We start from the raw sequence: 25,998 nt of genomic DNA, 5'->3' as shown, positions 1-25,998 counted from the left end.
AACATATTTTAAAAAGAATGGTCCAAATCTAGGCCAAGGTATCCTGATTTTAGTCTCTAGAATGGGTCGAGCGTAAAATTCACTGGATCCTACATTTCCCATGATGCAACTTGGTAGCATATTTCTTCTGTATTCTATTTCTTTCAAACTCCACACCTGTAACGGAGGCTCCAACATTTTGAAGTTTCAACCCAAATGCATAAAAAATAACCCTAATGTTGATGTTTTTTTTAAACTCTGACGCTCCTCCAGAGCCAAAGAAGACATTATGCAACTGTTTTCACAGGTTGGTTAGCTCTCCCTGTGCTGAGTAAACTGAACTTCAAGTGTATATCAGTGGAGTGCCCCTTTAACCACACTGGCTGGAAGGTTGTGTACTTATTAAAGTCAAAATCACCACAGCCACTACTAACAATATCAGAAGGGGTTGTGAAAGTCTGCGTTGACTTTAGTGGTTAAAGCTGTTAAAACTGTAAAACTGTACGCACCCGCATAGTCACACTGATTGCACTGTTCATGTTGCCTTTGTACAGCCAGCCATGTTTAGACACTCCTCCCTTCTGAGATCCGAGGGAGGCTGTGTCCTGCAGGAGGAGGTGCAAAGAACACACATTACCACATGTAATTTACCATTAAATGAAACTACACACAGATAAAAAATAACATACATTAGTGTTTTTATGTGTCTCTTTCTCTTAATGTAAAAAACACATAGACACACACATATATTTATTTACACACTTTGCTTTGAGCTTAAAAATCTGCTGACTGCCCTCAAGGCCAGTGGGAGGAGAGGCCCACATTGACTGTCCATACAGCCCAGTGAAGAATGCTCTTCATTAAGACCACCTTTTACATTAACACGGCACTTTTCTAATCTCAGGGGATTTCAGCCATGACAGTGTGTCCATTAAAGGTCACTGGCCTTCAGTTAAATCAATGCCTGAAGCAAGGTAATTACTGGGGGGGGATGTGCCCTTAAAATGGTACAAATGTCATGAAGATGTCAGCTATTCTGGGAAACGGCGAGGGCCGACATGATTAAACAAAACATCCAACGGTTGGCTTGTAATGAAGGAGTAAAATTAAATGAATGAATACAATGTCGTTCAATAAATTATATGTTTGGGGTGGTAATTAAGTTTCTGCTTGAACGAGGTTTGGTGAGGCCTAGAGAACGGTTGAGCTTGTTGGCCTTGTAGAATCATTGTTATTAACACTTCAAGGGTTTGCTGAGTTGCTGTGTTCCTCACACAAGCAGGAATTAGTTGTGAGAAGTTTTGGGAAAAACAGGGCTTGGAGGAAATAAAGTTCGGCATTGATGGTCTTACCTCGTCTTTGTCCACGTCTTCATCCACCTCAAACAGGTGAGCCGCCAGTTTCTCAGGTCTCAACACCTTACTGAAAGTGAAGGAAAAAGATCATTTAGACCTGGATCACTAATCACCCAAGGACTCATGCCTCATGTGCGCTAAATATAAAGACACTTAGCTTAGCTTAGCACAATGTCACAGCTTCTGGCCAAAACTAGTCCAGCACAATGATTCCCCCACAGTTCCTTACAGATGAACTCAAGTACCCCTGTATCAACTTTAAACTTGACGTTATTTAACACAGTTAATTGTTTCAAAAAATGTTTATTACTTATTATTATTTAGTTATACAATTTAACTGTCAATGTTTAGGTTATGATCAAGTTTGCATTCGTACTTCTTCCGTTTGAAGTAGTAGAAACTGGATGTTTCAACTATTTATCCATTACTTTTAGCTTTCGATTTCAACTTTCTAACTTACAACAGTTTCTCTTTTTGCTAGTTAACCACTTTTTAATGCACTGTTACGACTGACTCAATATGTGGAAGTGGGACCAAAAAGAGGGGAGCTCGATGAGCAAAGGCTTTACCCCTGAAAGATGAAAGAGGGGGAAATCCATTTAAAGCCTTGTAAGTCTGAAGGTGGATTTTTAAATCTAGTCTGGCTTGTACTGGTAGCCAGTACAAAATTATCAAGACAGGTGTAACAAGACCCAACTTCTTAGATCAAGAAGTGGTCTCTGGCAGCTGCGTTCTGGACTAAATAAAGATAGGCCTGAGAAAAGTACAATGAAATAACTGATTCTGGATATTATGAAAACATGTGCAAGGCATCTGTATCACACTTGGATGGATGTTAAATACATTTTAAAAGACAGATTATGGAACATTCTTGAAATGTGGTTCAAAGGTAAGACAGGAATAAAAAACTCTAAGAAATATACATGCATGTTTTAGAATCTTTCAAGGCTACTCAGTAATGAATACCTTTACAGGATGTAGCTCAAATACTGCAGCTGCTTCTCTAAGTGCAGCTCAAATCCCAGATAGACAGTTTGCTCTTTGACCTTTTCAAGACCCAGCTTGCTCTGGGGATCTACTAGCATAAACAGAGTCAAGGCCATGGCCAGGGTTCGTCTAGTTTTTACGTTAACATGACACACAACATCTGTAAAGCACATTCCTGTCCTTAAGGAAAGTGGCTCGACCATTTTGGGATTTCCTTTTTAGCTTTAATGATATCCATCAACAGCAGTCCCAGAATAGCTCTGCTTATCCTTGGTAGAAAAACATAGGAAGGCTTCTATTGTTGTTGCGGAAAAGCTTGGAGCCTCTGAGACAGCCTCTGTGTTCCTAGAGATCTGGCTAAAACACTGGGCTGTAAACACAGGGCAGAGTCACTGAACACAAAAACATTTACAATATCCCTTGGAGGGCTTTGCAGCACAGTGTGCTATGCGGTGAACAAAGCAGACAAGCTGAACAGCACATGCATTTATGGTTATAAAAGCCATAGAGAAAATACAACACATGCATTTTTGTTTTTTGAAAGCAGTAAAGGTGAAGGTGTTAATCTGTTTTCACAAGAGACAGATTTAAAAATGTCCAAAATAGAAGTAGCAGAGGCTGAGAGATATCCTGACTTTTAGTCCCTAATATGGGGCTAGGCTTGTTTGGGTCTGTGTCATCCACAGCATGGCAGTCAGTCCCGGTTGATTCCCATAGAAAAGCTTAGAGAAGCAGCTTTGTGCTGCTCTTTAATGGAGGCGGAGAAACCAGACGTACATTTGCCAAAACAACCAGTTAGTATTCATTATTATAGTTTTTACTCTTGTAAAAGTAAAAACATGTTTGAAACATTACCCATAAAGCATGAATGTCACCTCCATGTGGACGTGACTTAAGTAAAGTTGACTTACAAGATATGAAACCAGTTCAGCTCAACTGTTACTCTACATTTAAAACAGAGTAGCTGGCAATGACCTTGGCTGCATGAATTCAGCTTAGTAGACTCTACAGTATTGTACTTTCTTTTTTTCACACTAAGACAACAGTCTCGACATCGACCTGTCAGGAAAACGCTCTACACCTCACAACATCGGTTAATATAGCTGAAGCACACACACTCACTTTGGAAGCTGACGGAAGTCTCCAGAATACTCTTCATACTTGTAATTGACCACATGCCAGTCAGACTTGTAGGTTTTGATACACTGCAGAGACAGAAAATGAGGAGGGGGTGAAGGGTCATTTCAACAGGAGCAAATTAAGACGTGTACTTACATGCATGGTCCAGACACGGACAGGCTCAGGTTTCTAAAACAACCTCAGATTTTTTTTTTAACAATGGACATGGATGAACTTCCTATAAGGCAGCTTTTACACATGCAGCATGGTAAGACCACTAAAATACATTACATCCCCCTGAATTAGCAAGACGAAGACGTCCAGTATCTGACGATGTGTCAGGCAGTGAAACAGTCTAACTGGTACTAACACAAATCAATCAAGCTCATTAGAAGACCACAGCAGACAAAATGAAAATGATTCATGGAAGTCTTAAATTAGAACACCCATTCAGACAGGATTAATATTACAAGAGGGTGGTGAATTTCCGCTCCTTCTGCATATTTAAAGTCTTTTTGGGACGCTTTTTAGCCAAAATTATAGGCCGTTGTTCTGTAACATATAATGAGATGCTGCAGGAAGGCTGTTTGACCTTCCTCACCAACGGGCTCATGATGGTTTAGCGCTCAAAAACAAGAATAATCACAATGACAATATTTATTTGATAACCTGCTCTCCTCATCCCCTCTGATATTTTCTGCCAGACTTGAGATTTCTTACTCAAGTCCCCTATAACTGAACAGTAGAGTCACAGAAAACCAGTTCATTTCTTGTTAGTTAGTTAACTGAACATCTATCTTTTCGTCATCATTATAAAATAAACTGCTGTTCAAGCTTGCAAAGTTGCAGGTTTTTGAGAGATTACGTTGGGTAAGAAGTTTTCCATTCTTCCTAACTACATCAAACAAAGCCAAACATCTGACACAACCCTACAAACCAAACACCAGTAGTACCACTTTTGATATTCCAGTATGTGTTCATCAATTCTGGAAAAATATAAAATACACATGTTGTTCGAGGCAAGGGGTCACTAAAAGGTGGAAAAATAAATTAAGAAAAAGAACAGCCTGTGTGTATAAGGCCGCACAGCTGGTCCAGATGTAGTTATGATGTAATTTCTGGCTGCAGCCATAGGGGACTATCCCCTATCAGGCTCTATCAGGCTGCACCCCAACAAAGCCCGACACACAGTTCCTCTGAAATAACGACGTGAACTGTGGCTGATCCTCTGCACTGTCAGGAAACATGTGAGGGTGGAGAACACAAATGGAAGTTCATTAAAAGGCTAACATCAGCATTATTAACATGCACCATATCAGTTTTCCCTTATCTCTAAATCATGTGAGTGGTCAACATACACTTACTTAAACCCAATCAGCTCTACTTGTCTGGATTTATGTCTGAACTTTGAACTCCAGTATTTGATGGGTCTTTAAGGTATGTTTAAACTTATGAGCTCGAGTATCTGATTGAGGGTGTTGCATTATCTGGACAGAGGTGAAGCACCTGTGTTTTGGGTGAAAGGGGAGAAAACATGGCTGCGCTCCAAACAAAAGGATAGAGCAGGGCTTTGGTCACGACAGAGAGGTTGAGGCTATGGCCAAGATAGATGGGCTGAAGAATGGACAAAGAAGGCTTGCATCCAGGTATGTATTAGTTTTACCTCTTGGACGAACAGCGAGTGAGCTTCTTTCTCAGCAGTCTCTGGCACAGTGGAGAACAGAGTCCTGCCCTGGCGCCTCAGGGTGGAGATCTGAGGAGGGAAAGGGAATGCAGGCATGAAAAACAGACTGATAGAAGAGATTGGCACAACAGATCCATCCTGTTGGTGTTTTTATACAACAGGGCAAATTCACTCACAAAGTAAACCCACTTCTGGCTTTGGGTGATTGTTTTGTGTTGGTTTTACAGCTCCTTGTGATCATATGAAATTTTATTGACCCCCATAGCGCAGTTCTCTTTTAACTTTTCTTCAAAGGAAAGGTCATAGACCGAGGAAAGCTACAGGCCAGCTCCCTGGGGCTGGTGGGGATCAGTGCGATGCCCAAGGACACTTCACCAGAGGAATGCTACTTGCTATGCCTCTCTGATTTCTTCTCATTCATCAAGATGGTCAAAAAATATCAGTTTGTTAGCTTCGATTGTCCAAGCTGACATTTAAAGGAATAGTTTGACATTTGCTTTTTTGCAGAGAGTTAGATGAGACCACCGACACCACCCTCAAGTCTGTATGCTAAAGCCAGGGGACTTTAGCTTAGCTTAGCAAAAAACTGGAAGCACGGGGAAACAGGTAGCACTTGAACAAACATCAGTGTAATATAACCTACCTAAAATGATAGAAACCATCTTTGGGACAAGCGTATTTGATATGTACCTTGATATTTGTTTGTTTGGCCCGTCCTCTAACATTGAGGGAGCGGGGTTTAGCTGTAATGCCGTCCATCCTTATATACAGTTTATGAGACAGAAATGTAGAACTGGCAGTCAGAGCTAACCAGCCATAAGAAGCTTCTATACTCTCCGTTTCTCCATGCACATTTATGGCCCTTTGAGAGTCTAGCACTCTGTAGGGGAGTGTCAGTACATTAGCCATAGCCCTGCTGTTCATCACGGTTAAGTTACTTTCTAAATATCTTTTTAAGCTGCGAATATAGAAGAATGATCGGTGGGTTCATGTGTCTGACAATAATGTAATAGATCTTGGAGTCTTGCCTCTATCATCAGGGTTAGGGAGGAGTGAGAGAATTTGGCTAACGCAGCTTACAGTTCCTCTTTAAGAGTTCTCAACACACATGCATATAAAGTAAATACTCAGATCAGATGTTTGAAGCATCACACACGGGGCACGGTTAGGCCAGTTGGTAGAGCATGTGGCTCATGTATATGTCCTTATCGCAGCAGCCAGGGTTCCAGTCAAGCCCGCAGCCCTTTGCCAATTTTGCTATATTAACAATATTGCCAAAGCTTAAAAGATAATACAAAAGAACAATTCATTTCATGCAGTTCATTAAATATAGAATATAAAATAAATAAAACAGTAAAAGTGAGTGTTTGTGTGTTTAAATAAAAATATAAAATAAAAAAATAATTACAATAAAAAGTTAACGTGTGTGTTTAAAGAAAATAAATAAATAAAAATGAAATAACAAAATAAAAAAACAGTTAGCATGTGTGTGTGTTTTGAATGGAATTCATGCGGTTCATCAAATAAATAAAATAAAACAGTAAACATGTGTGTGTGTGTCTCTCTCACTCCCTCATTCCCTGTCTCTCCTGTCTCCCTGTCTGAAATAAAGGCAGAAAATACATTTAAAAAGAAATACATTGCACCCTCCCATCTTTTAGTAAAACAAATATTGCAAGTAACCGGCACTTGGATTATTCTACATTTAACACAAAGCAACATTTTGGCGACACAGTGCAATGTCTATAACAGGTGAAAGGTTTAGCTGGCGACACAAAGGATCACTGGTTTTATTCGACTACTGGGACCTGTGTGCACAAAGGTTTCTACTCATTTTAAAATTTAAGGACAATTATCTTTATAATATTAATAATCATATTATTGACGGGAAGTGCTGGGATTAAAAATAACAAACAATCATGTAAGGTGAACTTTATGAAGAAGAAGGGCCCGAAATAGTTTCAGACCAGTTTTAAACCAGCAGTTCACTGACAGAACATCATCAGCCAACCAGTCTAATGCAAAAAGCAGAGATGAAAGAAGATGCTACTTGTGTTCTTTTGAGTTTCTCAAAGAAAAAAAAACAGTGCTGCGGATAATGTTATGCAGCCTGTATTATTCCAGCCCTAATTATTCTCTCTGCTAGCCGTACTGGATGGATGCAGCCAGAGAGAAGAAAGTAAGGATCCATAGCTGAGGAGAAAAAGGCGCCTGGGGGCATCAATACTGTTGGGCTAGCAAGCCAGGCACGCTATTGGATGCTGCAACCGCCACTGCTCCCGCTTAGTGTTCTGCTTTTCTACTCAACCCACAAAGATGAATAGGAAAGAGTGGCACAATGACCTAGTTTTGTCATAAATCTCCTATTCTTACAGTGGCAAGCATACAGTTAGTGCACCTCTGCCCTCATTTGTCCAGTTCACTCTTACAATGGCTATCAAAGAGGTGTCAGTAGCCCAAATTGAGCTTAGTTTGTTCAGTCCTGCATTATCTATAGATCTCCATTTAACTTATACAGGACTGAACAATAAACCAGTGGCGCCAGTGACACATTAAAAAATCTACAGTGAGGAGAATACTGCTCATTTAGGCTGACAATGCAATGCAAAAGACTTGAGCTGTTTGGGGAAATGTAACTATTTATGCGTTTGTTGAAGCAGCTGCTTACCATGAGCTAGATGATTGATACCACTCACATATTGGTCCGATAAATATAAGACTTAGCTTAGCATAAAGACTGGAAGCACATGGAGTAACAACTAGTCTCATTTCAAAAGAAAATGAAATCTGTCTACAAGTTATATTTCATTGAATCCGTGCCATTTTTACTTTAAAAGATATGCTTAATTGCTTTCTTGCAGAGAGTTAAATGAGAAGATTGATACCAGTTTCATACCTCTATGCTAGACATGAAGGTAGAGCCAGGAGATGACTTCTTGACCTGTGAGGGCAACCCACAATGCTTTCAAAATATCCAACTATCGCTTTAAATGCAATGAGCGGGGTGTGATAAAACTATAGGGGCGAAGTTGCCCTGTATTTGGCTATCATAAAAACTCAAGTGTTAACAGATAATGGCTGAATTTCAATTTTTGTGTGTTTTACCAATTAGCAGTAAAACACAATATGACACCTCATAGATAGTTGTACTTGCACAAGCTTCACAGTCTATTTCTCAGTCAGCATTTTTGTCAATTCACTGAAAAGAAAACATTCAACGCACACGGCCTGTTCATTTGACCAGTCACTCACGGGAGACTTTGAACAAACCGCACTGCTGTCAATCAACTCTCAGCAAGAACTGCTGGCTACCAATTAACAGCATTCCTTTCACAGTCATTAAACCGGGGCTTTGATGGCTTCCACTGGGCCAGAGGAGCATTTTCCCAGAGGCAGTGACACTACAGGGCAGATAGGGTGATGTCAGGCAGGAATTAAATTCTCTAGCACTGAGCTGTCTGGGCAATGTGTTTGGGAATGGGAGGAGAGAACCGAGTTTTATGATGGTCCTCTTTCAACTTTGACAGACGAAAGAAACTGTAGTGTGTAGTGTTTTATCTGTGCATACGTAAAGCTACATGTGTGACTCTAGATAAGCAGAAGAGAAATGAATGTGCATGTACTGGAAGTTAATCCATAACTTTACCTCCTTCTACACTGAGGCTCTCTCTTGCATGTAAGGTTAGTGTACACATGCCTGTGTGTGTGTGTGTGTCCATACGTGTGAGTACTGTGCAGCACGTGCACTAGACCCGTATGTCTAGACCCCTTTCTCCTCTCTAAACTCAGTGATGTAAAACATATGGCAGGTTAGACAGATGGACGGACTGGGTCAGACACACACACACACACACACAAAGAGTCCTGGGCATTTACTAATGGCTGTGCTCTGCAGACAGCCTTGTAACAAAAACCTCGTCCTCTACTGATTGTGAAATAGTCCAGAAGCAGACTGTACATTGAAAGTTTCCCACCGCACACTCTGTTATTGCTCTGAACTTCATTTCTCAAGTGTGTCTTTTCTATTCTCTTGTTTTATTCCCTTAGTTTGACTGTTACAGTATTGTCCGTATGATGACAACCAAAGGGCTGAGAAAGGGAAGAACAGTAGTCTCCTAAAACACCTGGTCACTAGCAAACATTACACAAACAGGTGGAAATAGCGCATATGTTGGGGACTATTTTTAGCGGTACATTAACACACATTTGGTGCTCTATATTATTTACAAAAGCAGGATGGTGTATGTGGGATTGAGTCAAAATAAACTACAATATGTCTGTTGATGGTAATGAATGAATATGTCACAGTGCAACAGTGCGGCTCACTGATGTGTTTTGAATAGTTTTTGGACAACAATTGAGCTCTATGGCACAGAGGAAGTATATATATCAGGCTTTGGATACACACACAATACTTGTAAGTAGCATACATCCATGTTGGTTTGGGTCTGCAGCTCTGCACACGGGATTTGTTGACAACAAGAAAGATATAAAATTTGACCTCTTATTCTTTTGTGTCTGATTAATCGTAAAATTTTTCTGGAGTCTTGAGGAATAACAAACATTTGAGCGTGATTCAGTCCCTGTTTTCTCTTTCTCTCTCAAACTGGGAATGGACCCCGCTGAGTTTCATCTCTGCACTATGGTGATGTAATGTTGACACAGTCTTTGAGTTCCTGCGAACACAAGCTGCAGATCTATGTAGTGTGTAAAAGACCAGTGATTACATACAGTACATGTAGAAATAAAATGTATAACCCATTCTATACCGTACGTGGACTGGCAACTTACAGGTTGCCAGTCCACGTCTAGACTAAAACAGCGTTTTTCTCCCCCCAAAAGTCCACGTCTAGACTAAAACAGCGTTTTGCTCCCCCCAAAAGGAAGCCTTTCCAAAACGGCCTCCAGAGTTTGTAAATCTTCTTGGGGTATCAGTGTGTGTGGGGTAAACGGTGCTATTACTAAACAATTACATAAGCCAGCCCAGTGAGGGTCAGGTTAAAGTTAAAACAACCTTTAGCCACCTCTTACTTTTGTGTTGATTTTTAAAAGCACTTAAAGCATTTAGGACTGATTCACACAACTACAGACCTCCACATTCATCCACATCCCCTCTGAGCAGCTTCCATGAAGAAACCTGTCAGTCACATGACCCTTGTCACCTTCATCATATTTGTTTATGTCCCCCAGTAACACAAAACAGGGGTGGGACAATTGCAAAAAGGACTATTCTTCCTCTGTGTCAATTCTTGCTTTATGAATCTCTACCATTCTGATGCTACAGCCCTTTATGCATACGCAGTGCGGTTGTATTACCAAGCACAGCTTCCTTTAACTACACCCAGCCTTCAACTTTGAGGTAACAGGCCCACTTGTCAATAAACAAATAACAAATCCTCTGTAATACAGTACATTCCAGGAGTTTTATTTTGATAAAGTAGTGCTGTCCTGACTTTATCTCAACACGCCTCACCCACTTCTCACAATCACCCTGTGATTTTCTACATTTCCCAGAATCACTTTAAATAACCTGCTGTGAACAGATGTTGTTTTCAGCTGTTAGTGTGAGTGGGAGGAACAATGATAACAATAGAGATATCAGGCTGATCGCACAAACAGTGAAGTTTCCCAGTGATGGAAAGTAATTAAGTACTGTTCTTGAGGATAATTCTTAAATATTTATACAATTTCCATTTTATGCTGCTAGAGGCTAGCAGCTGAGGCTTTGTCCAAACTGTCGGCAACTGAGTTGCACTGTGGGTAATGTAGGTGCTACATTTAGACAAGAAAGAAGAATGCAAGGAGTCTGAAGGATGATATATTTATTTCTGTTGCATGGATTGTTGTGTAAACTGCTCATTGTGAATACAACAATGTTAGGTCATGTCCACATGTTGAAGTGCTATTGATCAACACAGTGACCCCTAAATTGCTCCAGATGGTCAGGCCAGCACCTTGTATGGTAGCTTGCTGCCACGCTGCCACACGCTCACACTTGGTGCGACATTTTACATATTATCAACGAGTAAAATATAATGCAAGTAAAGAAGTTCATATTAGGTCCACCTGGACTGCAACAATAACTCTGAAAGGGGTGACTCTGCATAATGAATAATTTACATTGTGGTATTACTACCTTTACTCAAGTAAAGGATCTGAATATTTCTACCATGACTGGAGTTTCCAGGCCTTTAAAAGTGAGAGTCAATTTAAAGCATGGCATGTTGTGACTACTGTCAGCAGAGAAATCTGTTCTTGGTTAAACAAAAAAGAAGCTCTTGATAATTAATTGAACTGAATACTTAAAAAAGGATAGTCTCATACTGTAGTGTAACTTATTTACAAAATGGCAGAAAGTCAATTGCAATAATCAAGTGTAATTGCCAGTTTAAGTGGCCTCCTCTTTCCCAGTGGAAAATATATTAAGCTGCTGTAATCAATATTATTATGTGAACAATGTTTCACATGACTACTTGTATGTGAAAGTTAATACCCGACTCTGACGCTCTCTACAGAGCTTTTTAGCATCTTTCTGTTCATTGTTTTGGGTTACCGGCCCACAACTTCAACTGGATTCATTCTCACCACTGTAATCAGCATCACTTTCATCAGCAGGCAGCAGTTTTGCCCAGCAACACACACCAGACAGACAAAGAGAGGAACTTGCTGGTGAATAAAATGGAGCATTTAGCAGCTAAAGAGCAGGTTAGTGCAGGTTTAAGGAGTTTTGTTGTGTTGTAATTGACATTTCAATGTGGACAGCAAACTCAAAGAAAACAATCTAAAAATGATTAATGTGAGTATTATAATTGTTTACATGTAAACAGTGGTTTCACATTTGTGCTTAGTGTGGACACAGCTTTAATCAATACCAGATTCAAGGTCACAGCTCTGCGACCAAGTTTGACCTGTGAGAGGGGAAAAACTAAACAAAAATGTACCTACAGGGCTCAATAAATAACTCTGTCTTACCAGGAAGTCGTCCGTGGGGAACTGTAGCATGTCCCGCTGAACATCACTGATGATCTGAGTCTTCCTCTGCAGAAGCACATTCTCATAGTCCAGAGGCTCTATGATCTTTGGCTTTACCTAAAAGAGAAGATTACAGCAGTGGGTCAACAAGTGGCGACATGTGGCAAGGCAGACTGCCTGCAGCTTGTTTTTGTTCTGTCCAGTTGTCTTTGCTTCTCTATAAGTCTTGTGGCAAATGTCATCCAGAGAAAATGTTTTGATCAATAAACCAATAATTGCACAATAAGGGTTTTAGTGTATGGTATGAGTTACAGAGGGAGATCTGGGGTATTCACGCTGTCTGGAAAACAACTTGCTATTGTCCTTTTCACAGAGTTACTGGTTGACAGCCACACCAGCAGGAACTGGCACAGAGACAGAGATGAATGTGGGTTAACAGAAAAGGAGATGCTAGATGAGAGAATCGAGGGATGGATGGATAGATGGGCGAGAGTCTGTGTGTGCCAGTCACTGTGTCATGAGCTCACGTTGGAAATCTGAACTGGATAAGTAAATAGTGACCGTTGCAGCTCTACAAATCTCTCTTTTGAGAATTTCCAGGAGTAGGGATTACCTCCTCATACCAGAAAGACATACGGTCCAAACATAACTCTTCATTCCATAATAAGCAAATCCTTATGCTACATTATAACAGAGAAGGCTTTGTAAGCATGGCCGCTTGACAGTAGGTAAGATGGTGGAGCCTAGTTCATTATCTAGCAGAGATTTAACTCCCCCGTCACTGCAGACATCAGCTCTTACATTCCACAGAAAATTCCCAAAGGATTCCTCCAACATGTCCTCCCAGCATGACATTAAGTAATAAATCTTCACATATGACACACAGGGCTGTGTTTACATATTAAGATTCTAAGGAAGTAAACAAAGCATTGATCTATTTAAAGCTGAACTAAGACATATTTTAAATACTTCACAATCTTGATAGTTTAACTCATTGCGTTGTGGGGGGCGTACGTGATAACCTACCTAATTTATACTTTTTGTACCAATTAATTTCAGGTATAGATAAAGACAATGTGCATAAAGTTGTGAATCGAAGTTAGGAATGAAGACAAAGCTGAACTCAGCTCTGCCTTCTGTATGTCCTTGGCTATAAAGCCAGCTTCATGAATTTAAAAAAAAGTATAAACTACAGATTCTGCTTCACTTTCTAAAGCTCAAGATGAGGTCTTCTAAATCCTTGTTCTCTCTAAGCAACAGTCTAAAACTCCACGATCCAGTTTGCAATGATGTTAAACACAGAAGAGCAGAAAATCTTTAAAATGACTTAAACGATTAATCGATTAGTCCATCAAAATAGTTGCTTGTATTGCAGCTTTATCAAACAAATAGAAGTACTTTAAAAGTCTATTACCATGCTAGAAGCTCTGTGAGGCTGCACTTAGTAGTGCTTAAAGCAGAATGCTAACATGCTAATGTTTACCAAGTTCATTATCTTAGCTTAGCGTGTTAGCATGCTAACTTTTGCTAATTAACACTTAACACAGTACAGCTGAGGCTGATGGGAATTTCATTAGTTTTGCAGGTATTTGATCATTAAGCAAAACATTGGGCAAATTCAAAGTTTGACCTGATGATGGTGAAAGGGGAATAGGGTTAAGTTATTATGATTCACCCTGAGCAGGACATGTTTGTACCAAATTACATGGTCGCTGACAACTTTCAGTCTGGACCAAAGTAGAGGGCTGAACAATCAACTGACTGACCGACAATGCCATCCAATCCCTAAAATGGGTATACTAAGTGCAGTTGACGCAACAGTACAGGATTTCTGAGTATTTATGACGTTAAAATTCATCAGAAAAACTGCATCTTTACTCAACAGACAAAAATTGGAAGAAAAACAGCTACTAGACAGAATATTACCAAACGTTTTCACATCTCTCTGTACATTTCTAAATCGTCCCAGCTACCCAGCCTAAATGTGGCCGCTAGCCGTGGCTTTGATCCAGATTATTTGGATTAACTTCTTGGTCTGGGTCCAACAAAGACATAACAAACTGAGGCCAATTAAACAGGTTGACTGACCATAGATTTACATTTTGATTCATCCAACCAATCCTCCTGATGAGGTAATGTAAATACCCTTCCATATCTCTCAGCCCTTTGGATGTAAAAGATCTGATAAGCAGAAAATCGTCGGTCCCGATTTCCAACTGGATAATTGCCATTCAGACGGAAGATAACTACAAGCAGCTGTGAACTATGACTTGTAAGTAATGATCTCACATGACTACAGTAGGGAGACCGTTATGTGATGATCAAGTTTAATTTAAAGGCTGATAAAGATGCAGCTGTTATTAGGCTTTTCTAAAGTCAAATTCTGCCAGTTATCAGTTTAAATACAATCTAGCTAACTAGTTAACTTCAATTTATAATGATTTTCTGATAAAACAAAATCCAAATTTAGGGGAATTGTAGGGGTGAATAGCAAAGGGGGAAAATTCTTTGGTTTCCAAATGTTAGTCCAACTATGGAAAAATCTGTTCAAAAAATAACTTAATGAAAATACTGTACATGTTGTTTTTTTTTAGTGTTCTTCAACAAACCAGCATTGCAGGCAACTTGTCAAACTCCCTGACTCTGACACACAGAAACAGTTAATGAACAAAAGGAGCTACAAGTGCTCCATTTCCTAAAAAAAGATCAACATTCAACCCCCTGGAGAGGTGTACCCTGAAGCTGCTATTTCCCATTTCCGTCTAACCCTTTTAAAATATCTTCAAAGCTGCTCTTGAAGGGGAATGTAAGAGATAAAAAAACTCCACAATCACATCGGTTCCTTTTAGCAAGCAACTCCCAGAAGGAGAGTGGATTTTAGAAAAACTTTACTTCTACGTAAAAGATGGCATAGTACACACACTTACCACTGCCACCTGTGACCCAGCCTCCACCTCTGCCTCTATCTCAGCCACGCTCTTGTACTGCTGAGGAGACTCTATCACCATCTCCCTTTTAGTGGATTTGCCTCCCCGGCCCTGCATGGTGGTCGATCCTGCCTGTGTGTGTAGTCTGTCTTCAGGTGTGAGACTCAGTGCACACACGCTGCCATGGCACAAAGTTACCTGCAGTGTGCGAAGGTTGAAGGGGCTTTGCCGACGTCCAGTGAGGTTCCCTCTGCACTTAATCACAATAACCCAGCGGCCTCCCTTTCCTACTCTCCCGCTCTGTCTCTCATCAGAAGGGCAGGGCCCCTCCCACCCTCACAGCTGTGCAGCTATGGGAGTGTGTGTGGATGTGTGTGGATGTGTGTGTCTGTGTGTACAGTATGTGATCTGTGTGAGGAGGAGGGGAGGAAAAATCAACCACTCCCCCACTAAAAACTTAGAAGAGGCCCAGAGATCATGTCGTCATGTGCCTGCTCCACCTGCCTGCCTGTGTGTGTGTGTGTGTGTGTGTGTGTGTGTGGGTGGGGGGGGTGGGGGGTGGGGGGGGGGGTATGTAGAAAGCAGCAGAAAAAAGTAAAAAAGGGAGGTGATGGAAAAAGTTCTGTAACGTTTTATTATACAGCAAATTATGGTGTAAATATTTTGTATATACGGGGTACAAATAAAAATACTTACTGGGTACTTACCAGTAGGTACAAGGGAAGTAGTACATGGAATATGGGGGTAACAAATATGTGTTTGTGTGGAAACACTTTTAATTATCTGGTACACATTAAATAATAGCAGGGTGCGTACAGGGGACCAACATGCTTAGCTGCATTAGGATTTAGAAAAAAACTGCTGACATCACTGCCCCTATTTTATAGCCTACCACCCAAACTGCCATAACTTAATATCTCTGTCTTTTTCTCAACAATCGTTTATCCAATCGACTTTACACTTAGCAGATGTGTTGCTGAGGACCCTGTGGAGCGTAATGTTGAATTTGATGCAATTTGGCCATGATGGCGCTATAACACCAACCTTTGCAGTTCGGCCTGTAACTTTTAAGACCGTTAAGACTAAAAAAAAATATATCTGAATTCTGTGGGGTACTATATATCCATATAAACTATTTCCTCCCCCTCCATCCTACATATTTTAAGCAATTGTCACCAGATTTGGTACAGAACATCTCTAGACCAAGCTGGAAAAGGTATCTTTTTGGATTTATGATATTCCATACAATTTTGATATAGCTGGCCATTTAAGTTTGTTCAAACGCTGTGGGCAGTGTTTATACAGTATAACAGAAAACCTCCTGAACGCTTGGTGCTATTGCAACCACATTTGGTGAACGCGTGGTGGATTTGATTTCTGAGTGACCATGACAAATTTGGTGCCAATAGGTGGCGCGGTGGCAGCATCAGTATTTATATATGTGACTATCCTATGCACATCTTGAGAACCGTTCGATTGCTGAGGACTCAATCAAATGCAGTGTCGAGTGTACAGTCGCTGGATTAGTAGCAGTGCTTGATGAGTGGATGGATGAGTAGCAGTACTTCTGGGCTCCAAACAGTCAATGCGCCGTTCTAGCAGCAATACGGGGACTCCCGACAACAACATCAATGCAACAGAACCAGAAATATTTACCGTACAGACATGAGAGTGTTTGCACTAATTCATTATTTCTTGTCAGAACCTGGCGCCTAAAATCCACAATGTAGTTCAGTCTTTGATTCGGGTGTGTTATGCTTGTGGCGGCTAATGTAGCCTTGAGGTTCTAGCTTCGAGCAGAGATGAGGAGCAGGCTACAGACGTCTGGTAAGCTCCACTACACCCTCAGATATAGTCTTTTGGCCTTAAGAAAATCCCTGGTCAGTCGGGATATATTTTTTGTCACAGAACAAAGACTTTACTGTAGAACCGGACAGCCGTTAAATGTGACCAACTCGCCAACATCTCACACAGGCTTATTCAGCTTTATCCAGAGACTTCCAACTTCAGGCCAAGTGAACAAATAAATGTGCATCTTACTTATTGTGTACACTTTGTAATTCATTTCAGCATTGATATGGTTTTCTCTTCAATAGTGGATATTGCAGTGATTTTTGTGTAATTATCCTGCAGTAAGTAATGCTACATATTACAGCCTGCATACATAAAAAAGGGGTGAACAACAGTCTTTATACCCTGTAACTTCACAATTATTTCAGTGAAAAAGGAGTGAACAAGGGGCTGCTTTAGTTTAAAGCCTGCATAAAGTATGTTGCATAGTGTACTGTGACTAAAATGCCATTACCTGCTTCTTAATTGATTACGATCTGATGATGCTTCTTCTCTAACATCAGGTTTGATTGTCAAAAAACTGAGTTAAGTGCGTTGAAATTACTAAAAATAACTGTCACCAGCCACAGTAACAACATTAGACACTTGATCTGTGTTGATAAAGTTCTGCTCACCATTGATATTTTGCTCTGCTTTGAACTTTTCCTACACTGTATCCGCTGCAGCAGGCACCCACAGCAGGGTCAGTTAAAACACACTTCCCCCTTATCCGGCTCTTAGACACAACACACACACACAGTCTCCCGCTGCTTCAGGAACAGTTTGAGTTGCCGCTTGTTTCTCCATCCAGTCAGCTTTCTCTCTGAGGAGAATCAGTCGTATTTAATCTTTAAGCAACAGAGGCGCCTCGGCTCAGCTGTTTTCTATCAGAGAGTGTTTCAGAATGATGACATTTAAAGTTTTCAGTGAGGAATTATTGTAGCTCAATTTATGCAAATCCTGCATTTTGGAGTTTTTTTTCTCTCTTATGATGCATTGCACACAACTCCCAAACCACACCAATGTTTAAAAGCCATTGAATCTTTCTGACTCAACAAGCATGATTAATAACTCATCAAAATATATGTATGGGGAGAAAAAGTTGGGGCTCTCTTGAGCTCAAAGAATGAGAGGGGGAGAGGCTAGATGTCAGAGAGAGGGGATGACATGCCACGGGTCAGGATGACTTCAAAGGCCGCCGTCTCTCTGCTGCAGTCTCAGCCCCATCGCTCCTAACAAAATGTAGCACAAAGGCGGGCAAGGGTGTGTGTGTCTGTGCGTGTGTGAGTTTCACTTTTCGTGCAGCGGGGTTCTCTGATGCGTGAGGCACTGTGCATAATTAGCATAACTTGTTTTAACTGTACTCGCTTCAAAGGGACTTGCTGAAATGTACCATTCAGAGAAATAACTTACTTTAAAAACACAGGAAACTGCACAGAGGCTGTAAAATAAGGTGGTTCCATTTATCCAACAGGGGCACGGGAATAACCATCATGAATGGAGCAGCGTTAGATCTTCTTTAGTCCAAAAAACAGACAGTGTGACAATATTCAATTTATGATATAAACCCGAGTAGAAACTCCTCACATTTGAGATGCTGGAATCATACAAGCAACATGCATCTAGGGATGGCAACGACAGTCGGTCCACCACTTTCATCTAGATTGATATTTCTCAACAACTACCAGATAAATTGCCATGATATTTTTGGTGGATATATCATCATGAATTTTAATCACTTTGGTGATCCCTAGACTAGCACCACCATCAAGTACCTGTCAATCTAATGACATTCTTGTCAGTTTTGCATTAAGTTCAAAGCCCTGAGTGGCAGTAGACTCTTGGTCTGTGTGTTGCTAGATAGCTAGAAAGCTAAATAGATAGCTTTATTAATGCTATCTATTTAGTGCAAGGGGACAACTTTGGTTGCCCATGCACACAAATACACAAGCCGAGAGCTCACAGCAACTAACACACAAACTAACACATATTCTAAGAGGACATTGGTGTATAGCTCAAGAGCCCACTTACCCTCTAAATCAAACAACTATGTAAATATGTGCCCTTAATTCTCTCCCGTAATTTTCTCTATTGATGAAATATTGAAGATACAAGTGGTGAATCTTGGACTTTTGAGGCACAAAGCAGTTGTTTTGTTACAAAACACTTGGATTCTGATGCTCAAGCTGGTTGGGAACATTTTATGATTCCTTTTGCCCGACGTTCTTAATATTGTTGGAAAATGTTGGAAAGGCTGAGAAATTACTCTTAATGTGGAAAGGATAAAGGATATTTTGCGGGTTAAGTATTTAAGGCACATTTAACTTCTTTACTTTCCTCTGGCCTCGGTCTGTAATGGCTTGCTAACTGTACTGCATCCCCGTCGTCCTGCGGAGGCCTCAGCGACAGTGTCACCAGTTCAGCGTGATAATCAGCCTCTTGTCAAAATCCTTGGCTCCACTGAGGTCATCCCGCTTCATTCACCCACATTTCTGGAGCGCTCTCACGCCATGACGCGTACTGGAGCTATCGCTGGTACCATGCCAGCAATTCCTCGAGGATGTGGGTGAGTTTGTGTCTGAATGTGTGTATGAGGGGTGATGGCAGTGCAAATTAGTTTCCATCCATCTGTGTAAGAGCTTGACATAAAACAAAAGGTTGTCAGAGAGAGAGAGTGAGGGAGGAGGAGGTGGAGACGGATGGTGTCCATTTGTTTTTACACAGCTTGAACCCATTAGGACATGCAAGCTTTCCACACCCTTCCCAAGAGGCATGCACACACACAAACGCACAAATATATAGACGTAGAGCGTCACATAAGTCTGTGGAGAATTGCATAAGAACAGGTTGACGTAGTGTTTCAGAGCCCACCACCGCTACAGGCGCCCTGAAGAGAGAAAGTGTGAGGGTGTTGTCTGAGAAGAAGTGAAACTTCCCATTCAGACTAAACACACACTATAAAAAACACATGTAGTAATCACATGAAAGTTAGCTCCCTGACCTAAAACTCACTCATCTGTCGCAAGCTATTGTCATCCCACAAAGTAAAAATGCAGAATGTCCTTTGATGAAAGAATCAAAGAGCAGCTCAGTGTCTGTCTTGGGGTCAACATTATATTTTTGTGGCTCCTGGTAGAACAGGGGGAAAACATGTGGGACAAGTTAAACGTGGTGCGAGAGAGGGGAGTTCCCTAAGTCTCTATGATGTCAGCTCAAGGCTGTGCAGCAACATCAGCTGAAGAGCAGAAAGTCCCTGCATGGGATTAGTCCATAGGAACGACATGAAGATTAGAAACACATTGATTCATTCAGTGTCCTGTATATTTTTCCAAAGGGATGATCCACAACCTGAACTGGACCAGATGGCTGGAAGCCGGTCTCAATGTTACAGGACTTCTGAAACTGTATAATGTGAACATTCCAGTTTACAAAATTCATTAGTGCATATCAAAAATTAGTCAGTAAATAATCAAAATACCTTACAGTAAAACAAAATTAAAGTTCTAATAGGTGACCTGGACTCATTTTATCTTACTGTACAGGTACATTGTAAGTGGCGCAGGAGTAAGGCCCGGTCACACCATCATTTAAAAAGGCCGTGACCAAAAGCAAGCCATCTGGACAGTGACCTCTGAGGGACTGAGGACCCAGTAAATCCGAATAACGGGAAATTATTGACGCTTATTAGCTGTGCTTCACCTTCCTCTGTCACAGTATAAACTGCTTCAAAAAGAGGCAGCTCCCAAGTTTTTCCCTCGAAACATACTGAATTAAATTATGTACAGTCGTGAGAACATAATGCCAGATGGGAGTAAACACAGCAAAAATATTCTAAAGGAGCAGATTAGCAAGCATCGAGCCCTCCAGAAAGATGCTCAGAATAATTGATGCGCTTCTAAAATAAATATTTGGATCAAGAAGATTGGTGACATATGGATTATTTGCAGGGCCAGTCGATAAACACCGTAGCCTGTGAGCTAACCACCACTAACCACAAGAGTTAACCCACCAGGCGAGAGTAATTCAGTCACCATAGTCCTCTGCGCTTCTTTCCATTTTCTCCGTACTTGGACTCCTGGCTGTCTGTTCTCTCAAAGGCATGGATATATACTGAGACAGACGGGGCGCCGCTGCTCAGCCTTGCTTCCAATTTTGCCCAGTGGCCACATTGCAACAAAAAAATCCCCTGCAGCCCAGAAAGCATTTTTCCCATAGACCACCATTATAAAAGACACGTCTGTAAAACTGTTGACAGGAAACCTCGAACTACAAACAAGGCCAATTATGAATCTTTCTATTATTCATTTTTGACCCATTAAGTTTTATATTTGTAAGACTTTCCTCGAGCCGAGAAAAGACATTTAAAATGTATATCCAGCTCAATATCACAAATCACAAATAAATAAATAATAGCCTACCAAAGGGTGTTTTTCCTGACTTTAACTGTTGCTTATTTAGTCAGAATATTTCAAGTGATACAGAAATACTTAATAGGGATGCACAATAATTATCGATCAGATTAATTATCTGCCAATAATGGGAGTGCTGAAAATGAAATTTTCGCCAATAATTTAGCCAATAATCAAACAATGCTTTTTAGTGCGTAGATGCTGTTGTGCTCATAATGTCATATTGCAGCGCCTGGAGAGAGCCATGCAGACACAATGCAGGCAGCAACAGCCAAAAACAAATGTTGTCGTTTCAGAGGAAAGTTCGTCATCATGATGAAGATTAGGGCTGGGCGGTATATCGGTTTAATGAGGTATACCGATATAATTTCAAAAGAGATATTAAATTAGACAATACCGTTTATACCGATATAGTTTGATGTTGAGTTAATTAATGTGTTTCCGTAAAGTCCTGCCAGCATTTCCTCCTCTCTCTCCCTCACCGCGCAGCCCCGCCCCTCCTCTACTCACAAACTCTCAACAACATGTAGGGAGACACAGCGTTGTTAAAGACATGGCTTGTAAAAGAAAAGCACGGTTCATTCAGTGTTTCCCACACATTCACTTTACTTCGGCGGGCCGTCCAGGTTAGGCGACACACTGTAGCATTTATCAGAGAAACACAGTGATCACGTTACAAGTCACGACACTGTGGAGAGCGGACCAGGTAAAGCCACAGTGAACACACCAGTCAGATGTTTTTCGTTAGCTACCACGTTGGTTTTGTTTTGATAGGCTACTCAACATGCAGCTCAGCTGCTGCTGTGAAAGGAACCACCGGAGGAAAAGTCTTTTTCGGTAACTTTATACAGCCTAGCCTACTACTGATGGAGAAAGTCACTGAAGCGGACACATAGGTTACAATGGTAAAGCCCCTTTTCCTCTGCACGGTACCAGCTCGACTCAGTTCGACTCGCCTCGCCTTCTTTAGGTTTTCCATTGTGTAAAAGTTGTACTTGCACCTGCTAACAGGTACTTGTTTTCGTATCACCTCTGTCTTATCTGTCTTTACATTCTGAGTAATGTTGAAACGTTTTATTTAAAATCAAGAGACTCTGTTTGTGGGTCGCTGGTGTGTGTGTCGCATCGAACATTACGTCACGGCAGTTGTGTGTGGTGTCGCTATATAAAATGGTGAAATTACAAACAAGCAAATTACTGCAAATAGTAAAAACATGCTCTATATCGTCCATCACTAATACAGAACATACCTGTTTTCCCTTTCTGAGGCTCAATAAAGGTTTATCTTATCTTATTTGAAAACAGGTTTTCAGGGGCTCTAAAATGTAGGGCTGAAATGATTCATCGATTAAATCAAACGCTTCGACACAAATTCTTTGCATTGATGCTTCGTTTAATCCATGTAATTTTATAGCGCGCTTATGCTGTGAACACGACGTAGGCTATAATGGAGCTGTTTGCAAAATGGAGGAAGAGAGAGAAAATAGCGAGGGACAAAGAAGAAAGTGTCCAAAGTATGGGATTATTTCAAGCTAAAAAAACAACAACTCTGTAATGTTACCGTCCATCCACCGTAAAACGAAATATATATGTCACCTCGGCAAAAGCACCACGGCGCTTTATCAGAAAGCAGCCGGTGTTCTGCCAGCGGACCACAGACAAGGTAACAGTAACAACACCTTAGCATTTAACTGAAATCATGATTGATTGTTTAGTTGAAGGCTAGCCAAAGTAAGCTGCAGTCGTCAGCTGAAAATGTGCACACGTGTGTTTGTTGTTCTACTTTTAGGGCCGTGCTCCCTGCGTGTGCTAATCCATCCTTTCAACCATATTTTTTGTCTTTAAAATTGCCATCTTTATAATAACAAACAGCTGTTTCGTGTGCAGGATCGCTCATTTCACATTTCATGTGTGTTTTCTTGACAAAACGTGGTTTGGAGACCAGCATCGGGTGACACAGCCGCTGTCAGCTCCTGTAGTGTGTGTGTGTCTCTGTCACCGATCAGTCACGTAGTGTGAACGCCACAAGGACTTCAAGACTGACGTCATATTACGCCAAGTTGTGTGAACGGCACGGTCATCGGCCGACGCTAAAAGTCGTGTAGTCTCCACGAGCCTTTAGCTTGTATGTCACACAGGTGATGTTTGTTTTTGTAAAGCAGCTGTCTGGTTGTTGGTCTGATGTTTGCTGTATGGGGGGGAGGGCACCGCTGCCAAGCAAAAGTACTTCTTAAACGACGCATCGATGAATCGTTGAAATAATCTATCGAAGTTTCGAATACTAAAACCATCGTTAGCTGCAGCCTTTACAATCGCTAAGTATGTCAGATGTCGCACGCCTCTGGAGCAACTAGGGGTTAAGTGTCTTGCTCAAGGACGCATTAGTGGATGGGTCACAGAGGGGGATTGAACCCGGGTCTCTCACACCAAAGGTATGTGTCTTACCCATTGTGCCATCACCATCCCAAGTCAAAGAGATCAAAGCAAAGACATAATCTATGTTTTCCAGCTAACTAAATCATGAAGGGAAAAACTATATTTTGGATTTAGTCCACATACTTAATTCGTAAGGAAGCACAAAATGGTTCTGAGACCAAGGCTCTATCCTGAACACTTCCTGTTTTCCAGCTTAACTATAATGCAGATATTAGTGAAAAGATAGATTCTGCTGCAACTGCAGATATAAATGTTGTTTTTATGGGAAGCGTTATAGAAGGCCAATCACAACTTAATGGTTGTAAAGGAAACACTGTATCCAAAAGTGATAATACTTTATAGTGAACGTCGTTGACTCAGTGTGCTCTAGCAATCCTACTTAACCCCCCTCCCTATTGATTGTCCATTAAATCTCTTTGACTAAACACAGGGCAGGCTGCTGGCTAATGGAGCTAACTTGAGAGAAGTAGCTTAATGTAGCAGTGCATAAATCCAAGTGGAAGACAACATGGCTGCAGACTGAGGGGAAAATGAATTTCAAGACCTATACTTTCCTTACTCAGTACGGGCAAAGTTGTGCAAATCCCGGGATGTATCTTATTTTTCCTCACAGCCAAATGTTAAGCTTTTGATGTGCTGCGCCAGTAATTGTGTGATCGGAGGGCACTGAAAGATATACTCTACATCTAGTTCCTCAGGGGAGTCTATTAGGAAGATTATTAGCCAAAATACTGCTGATCTGCGCAGTAACTCATGTTTAATCCGTCAAGTCTCCCCTCTATCAGTAAATTATTCATTTTTTACCATGTTTCCATTCTTAAGAAAGAAATAATGTTAGACAGTATTTATATGTGTTAAATGTAAAGAAAATAAACCACTGTAACCCTCTGAAATACATTTAAAAAAAAACATTTTTAATGCTCATTTTTTGACACACAAGATAATAAGAAATACAAGCCTTGGATGGTATCGTTGTTCTGGAGTTGAATCCTCCTTGTCATACAGAGTGTAAAATCTACACAGATTTAAATTTATTTTGATATGTCACTTTGTTGCATGCTGGTTTACAAATGCATGCAAAATGAAATTGGAAACAGAAGAGCCTTCTCTACAGGAATGCTGGAGTTGAATTTAATCAAAAACACAACTGGTTGCAAAAGAGTGGAAAATGACTGGAAATGACCCACGTACACGACAGCAAAGAGGTAACATTTCAAAGCGGGTTTTACCAGAGCAGTCGTGGGCATCCAGAGTTGAGATCCCCTCAGACTCAGTGTTTCCTCTTCCTCCTCCAGAGCCCCCAGCTCCACCGACCCCTTTATGTAGCTACAGTTCCTCTCAAGGATGGAGCGCAGCCCCTCCAACAGAACCACGCTGGTGGTGCATCCCATGGTGGCACCAGACACTCACCACCACCATGCAAAGGGAAAAATTATCTCACTTTCGGAGCCTAATTTCTAAACTCTTCCCCTTAATTTCGGCTCCAGGTTGACGCAGCAGTCCTAACTTTCTCTCAACCTTGACCTCTTCTACGTCTGGAAGTGAAATATCCTCTCACAGGTGCGCTCACAGATTTGAAACTGTAAAAGTCACTCAGGTATTGGTTTATCTCCCTCAGGTGGAGGATTCACTATCATTCCGCTTGAAACACAACCACTATCTTCGAAAGCAGATCCCAGCTCAAGTGCTGGGCCGCTGAGTCGTATCCTCCTGTGTGCAGCTCAGCGGGGATGGAGGGATGAGCGTGAGGAGGAGAGAAGCTGCTCATTCAGTTGGAGCAGGGCGTCGACTCTCTGACTCCTCTTCCTTCCTTCCTCCTTCTGCTGGGGGATGCTCAGACGCTCTCACTTTGCTCTCTCTCTCTCTCTCACTGACTCTTCTTCTTCACTGGTTTGCTCTCTCTCTCCCTCTTCTCTCAACCTCGCCATCTCTCTCCATCCTCACACATGCCTGTCACTTTCACTTCTTCTCGCCTCCTTCCCTTGCTCTCTCCTTTCTTCCAGCGGTCTCTCTCTCCCTCCCTCACTCTCACAGCTTAGTCATTTCTCTGACTCTGCATGCTTTGTCAACAGTAAAAGCAGAATGTTACCAACAAAGACACACACGCACACACACTCACCCACACACACTGGCTGCTGCAGACAATGTTTTACTCTTTCTCTCTGCCTCTTTCCCTCCTTCCTCTCTCGCAGCGACGGTGCGGTCATCTTTCTGATGTCATTTACATGTGCTCGAAGCCATAAAAAGGAATGATTTAACTTGTCTTGACCCACGTTGGCAGGCCCACAACCAGCAAGACT

The 25,998-nt window shown here is 41.3% G+C and overlaps 1 protein-coding gene across 3 annotated transcripts in view; it reads right to left on the bottom strand.

Moving 5' to 3' along the window:
- The window catches only part of dock9b (dedicator of cytokinesis 9b), a 70,528-nt gene that overhangs the window by 31,986 nt on the left and 12,544 nt on the right, over positions 1-25,998 (bottom strand). For 2 of the 3 annotated variants that reach the window (XM_046053466.1, XM_046053475.1), the window contains exons 3-7: positions 12,097-12,213; positions 5,104-5,193; positions 3,444-3,526; positions 1,332-1,401; positions 489-584 (exon numbers count right to left, since the gene is read on the bottom strand). In XM_046053466.1, the coding sequence (XP_045909422.1) occupies positions 489-584; positions 1,332-1,401; positions 3,444-3,526; positions 5,104-5,193; positions 12,097-12,213 (456 nt within the window). Of the gene's footprint in view, positions 1-488; positions 585-1,331; positions 1,402-3,443; positions 3,527-5,103; positions 5,194-12,096; positions 12,214-15,023; positions 15,299-25,998 lie in introns of those variants that run through there. The other variant, XM_046053485.1, reaches the window with a different exon arrangement.

This window comes from Micropterus dolomieu, linkage group LG01 (genome assembly GCF_021292245.1).
Source record: "Micropterus dolomieu isolate WLL.071019.BEF.003 ecotype Adirondacks linkage group LG01, ASM2129224v1, whole genome shotgun sequence".
Taxonomy (NCBI): Eukaryota; Metazoa; Chordata; class Actinopteri; order Centrarchiformes; family Centrarchidae; genus Micropterus; species Micropterus dolomieu.
This window is presented reverse-complemented; position numbering and strand designations above follow the sequence as displayed.